The sequence below is a fragment of the Chrysochloris asiatica genome, unplaced genomic scaffold (genome assembly GCF_000296735.1).
Source record: "Chrysochloris asiatica unplaced genomic scaffold, ChrAsi1.0 scaffold00172, whole genome shotgun sequence".
Classification (NCBI taxonomy): Eukaryota; Metazoa; Chordata; class Mammalia; order Afrosoricida; family Chrysochloridae; genus Chrysochloris; species Chrysochloris asiatica.
In genome coordinates this window covers 3,537,538-3,542,355 of record NW_006408690.1, presented here as the reverse complement: position 1 = coordinate 3,542,355, position 4,818 = coordinate 3,537,538, and the positions used below count along the sequence as shown (strand labels likewise).

Genomic DNA, 4,818 nt, shown 5'->3' with positions numbered 1-4,818 from the left:
TTCTGAACACATGCGGTCACCATTTGACTCAGTAACAACAAATAACATACTTGCACATATGTGAAATTACATACATACACGATAACACTCATAATCATTTTGTGAAGATCAAAAGAGATAATAATATAAATGTCCCTCAGAATTGTCCACAATCCCTGATTTGCAACTTCTGTGTCTAGGTAAGATTTAAATATCTAGCGTTTTCTAATTTCACAAAGGTCAAACAGCATATATACTGTATGTAATATAATACCTCTTTTAAAGTCTACAGTTGCTCCCTCTTAACTAAAAAAAAAAAGGACTTTTTATAGCAAAAGATATGAATATTCACACAAAGTAGGAGAAATAAAGATTCATAATAACCTAATGTTATTTCAAGTCAGACTTTGTTCCTAAATTTATTTATGTCAGGACAGGTCTCACTGCCAAATGACTTACAAAACCTTTGGCCGTAGGAAGAAGGAAAGGAATGCTAAGCTGTTTACTTAAAGCTTAAACAATTTCACTGAAATTACCTCTTTTGTGCTCATTACACTCTGATTTCTAAAACATTCTAGTGAACAAATATTAATAGGTAGTATCAACAATTCTTATATGTTATTTAACTCCTGCTAGTATGAAAAACATAAGCCTTCCAATCTTTTACTGAGAACATGAAAATAAATTTAAAAAACAATAGCAATAACAAAAAAATAAGCTACTTGAATTCACTGTCTTGTTTTAGCTTGCAAAACTATAGCTAAGCTATATTGAAAATACATGTACTATAAAAGTAGCTAGAAAATTATTTCAGCTACAATATTGCTAATATGATTACTAGAACAAAACAGAAAATATGATGCATCAAAAACAAACAAACCAACCCATGATGGACTGCTAACGTGGTCGGAGGGTCAAACCTACCTGTTGTTCCTCGGAAACGCTACACAGGGTCGGAATCTATTCAATAGTACTTAACAACAGCAAATTAACCACTTGTCATGTTCTCATAACATGACATTTAAGGGTTAAAAACCTAAGAATTTATATTTGGAAAGGAGCTCTGGTGAATCAATGGTTAAGCAGTCAGCTGCTCTGTAGGAGAAAAGACCTGGCTATCTGTTCCTGTAAAGATTACAGTCTAGAAAACCCCACGTGGATCAGTGTCACCAAACTGGACACAAACACCTCATTGGTGTATGTTTTGCTATATAGATTTTCAACAACAAAATAAATACAATTTATGGGGAAAAGTCCCTATGTGGCAGTTCTACTCTGTTCTACTGGATCCCTATGAGTAGGATTTGACTCAACAGTATACAACAACAATAACAATATTTAGAACCTCAAAAAATGTGTTTGTTTTGAAAGAAACTGCTTGGGTGGTATGCTTTTAAGGTATGTAAGTTTGTGTAGAATTCTTTGGGCATGCAAATGGATACAAAGAAAAAATTTACATGCAGTTTATTATTCCTACCTTCTAAATATTTAGAGATTTTCTCCAGTCGGACTAGCATGTGAAAAAAAAAAATTCAGATATATAAATATTAATTCAGAATATAGTCAATTGCTGAATTAAAAAAATAGATAAAATAGTCCAACCTGAGGTTAAATCAGGGCTCCTGCCACTTTTTTTGTCCTCTACAATTTCATAAAATGGGCCTATGACTTGCAGCAATTCTTCAACTTTCTCAGTCATTGGCATAGTCTCCAGAATCTGAAATCAAAACAGAAAAGGCTTGTGAAGTCAGTCACAAAGTATTAATCTGATCCAAACTAGAATCAAATAATCTAATATTCCTAATTTATCAATGAATTTTGAGATTCAGAGTATATTTTTACAGATTCTTTCAAATGTTGGTATTAATTACATACTTACTGAATTACATACTTACTAGAAAAGTTTCACTTATATAAAAGGTGTAAATATCTTTCCATTTTGAAGACAATTTTACATATGCCTCATGTAAAATTTTATACAACCATCCATAAATTGTGTGCTAAAAACTACGTACATTCATGTTAAGTAACGAGAAAACAGTGGGGTTAGGGTCAAACTATTATGTCTCTAGTTTTTAACACTAAATTTGTATTTCAAAACGGGCACACAAGTAAAGTAGGAATTGGCAACCACTTTTAGCCACCTTCATAACTGCTGGCTAATTTAAAATCATCAAATTTAAGAGAGCATTCAGCTAAATAGCCATCAACTGGCAACCAATAAAAGATATTTCTGAGAGGCAGATGCAAACAAAAAACTAAAATGTTAGAGTAACGTTTATTTGGACATGCTGATAGTCACAGCTAGAGAGAATTCAAACACAAGCCATCACCTTTTATACTAGGCTACACTGATAAAGACTTAGAATATGGTGATCTAAATACATATATACATATATATACCATCTTGATACCCACTCAAACATTTCCTTTGATTTCCCAGCAAACCAGATCCCTTTTAGTTATCTCAATTACAGTTTATAAAAATAGCTCCTCTCAAAATTTTCCAGGGTTTGAGATTCTCATAACCCATTGAATTAGACTTGCAATGTCAGGGCAATTAATTAAATGCAGCATATACTGGTACTAAAGAAATATAAACTGACTGTTAAAAATAGTTTCAATAAGCTAGAATTTCAGTAATGAATATAGGCACAATTGTTGTTATGTGCCAATTAAGAATTCATTCTCTAAAGGAGAAATTTACAAAATATGTTGTCTTAGGTGCTATAGAGTCAGTTCTGACTCATAGCGACCTATGTACAACAGAATAAAACACTGCCTGGTCCTCCTCCATCCTCACAGTTGTTACTACAGTTGACACAACTAAGAATGATCTTAAGCTATTTGCAAAATTCTATCCCCAACCTCCAATGCTGAAATACAAGAAGTAGTGCGTGAGCACAAGCATACATACGCTCAGGCACTATATATACAGACAGAAGAACACAGACACAGGCAAATTCCAGTCTAGGTAACTAGTACATGTCTTCAGAGATGATTTTATCTAAATTGCACAAATGGTTGAGTGATAGACTACTAACTGAAATACTGGTGGTTCAAACCCACCCAGAGGCATCTTAGAAGATAGGCCTGTTGATCTGCTTCCAACAGGTCATAGCCTTGAAAACTCTATGGTACAGTTCTCCTCTGTGAACATGCAGTCACGAAGAGTCAGAATCGATTCCATGGCAACTAACAACAACATAGGTTAATAAAGTTAATTAAATGTCACCCTAGCCAAATGGAGAATGTACTCATATTAACAGAAATATTTGGTAGTCTGTATGGACTCAACTTTGTCACATGGGGTCACTATGAGTCTGACCACTCAACAGCACGTAATATCAACAAAAATAACATGGATTCTAGAGAAGGATTACTTAAAACATAATAGGAGTCCTGGTGTGGTGCTGTAGGATACGCACTGTACTTCTAACTGTAAGTTCACGGGTTCAAACCCACCAGCCACTCTTCAGAAACTCTACACAGGGTCCCCATGAGTTGGAACCAACCAACCGACTCATAGTGACCTTATACACAGCAGAACGAAACACTGCCCAATCCTGGGCCAGTCTCACTATCATTGCCATGCTTGAGCCCATTGATGCTGCCACTTTGCCAATCCATCTCTCTGGGGGTATTCCTCTTTTCTATGTAGAGACATAATTTATGAATGACAAAAATGTCATATAATCCTCAACAGCAATAGTACATCGATTTGTAAACTATATTTAAGAACATAATTTAACAACTGCTTCAGGTAGTAAAGTATCCCGGCAATTAGAAAACATTTCAAAATCAGAAATCTAATCTTTGGTATTCAGTATTATAAGAGATGCTTGTTTAGAAACAATTTTATTTACTAGTGTGGCACTGTTATAGGACAAGCACTTGACTGCTAACTGCAGAGTCAGTAGATCAAACCCACTAGCTGCTCCTCAGAAACACTATAGTACAGCGTTGCTGTGCATCAGAACTGACTCAATGGCACTCAGTAACAAAAATATCCATAAAGCTAAACTATGAAAACAATTCAAAAGAGCAACCAAATTTTGAATCCATGAATATCCTAATATTTTTAGATTTATCTCTAAAAGTTTACTGTAAACTTTACTATATTTATATAAGAAATTAAAAATTTTAAGTCTAACTGAAAATAGATTATTTTAATTTGAGGAGAAATTCAAAGGAACAGTGGTAACATTATAAGGCAACTAAAAGGCATCAGTTTCTGCTCTCTTGAGGGAAAAAGTAGAACATTGTTTTATCCCAAGGCCACTTCAAACTGTTGCTACATCATTAATTAGCCCTAAATAGAAGAAATGTGTAAATTTCACTCAATGTGTCCATTCAACTTGACATTATAAAAGGGTGTCCTAAGAATGACAATTATATTTTAGGTAAAGAAATAGTTATCAAAACCAAAAAGGCCTTAAATTCTTTCTTTTGCTTTTGCTTTTGAAAGACTTGTTGTTCTGGTAGTGATGTATATAGTTAACAGCCAAAAGAACTAAACTCTGCCCTCCATTACAAATAAACAAAGTCCACCAAATAAAAATTGTGAAAATGTAACAAAAGGCAACATTTAAAGCAGTGTAGGAGAGCTAAAAACAAACAGAAACAAAACAAAACAAAAATATTATTTAAAAAGAAATTATATTCCCTTCCAAGGCTGAGACTCCAGTGGAATACATGCACAGGCATGTGGTCTTGCTGCTGACCACATTGGTCACCGATAAGGGGAAGTGGGGCAAAAACAGCAAAGAAGTTGTGAGCTAAGTCTGACCACATTCAATAGACTTCTGTTAACCTGAATTGAGACCTGGTTGGCCAGCA

General features: G+C 34.2%; 1 protein-coding gene across 1 annotated transcript in view; it reads right to left on the bottom strand.

Moving 5' to 3' along the window:
- ACBD5 (acyl-CoA binding domain containing 5) overlaps positions 1–4,818 on the bottom strand; it is a 91,760-nt gene that overhangs the window by 61,983 nt on the left and 24,959 nt on the right. Inside the window, exons 4-5 of the mRNA XM_006871685.1 lie at positions 1,582–1,696; positions 1,457–1,489 (exon numbers count right to left, since the gene is read on the bottom strand). Of these exons, the coding sequence (XP_006871747.1) occupies positions 1,457–1,489; positions 1,582–1,696 (148 nt within the window). The remainder of the gene's footprint in view (positions 1–1,456; positions 1,490–1,581; positions 1,697–4,818) is intronic.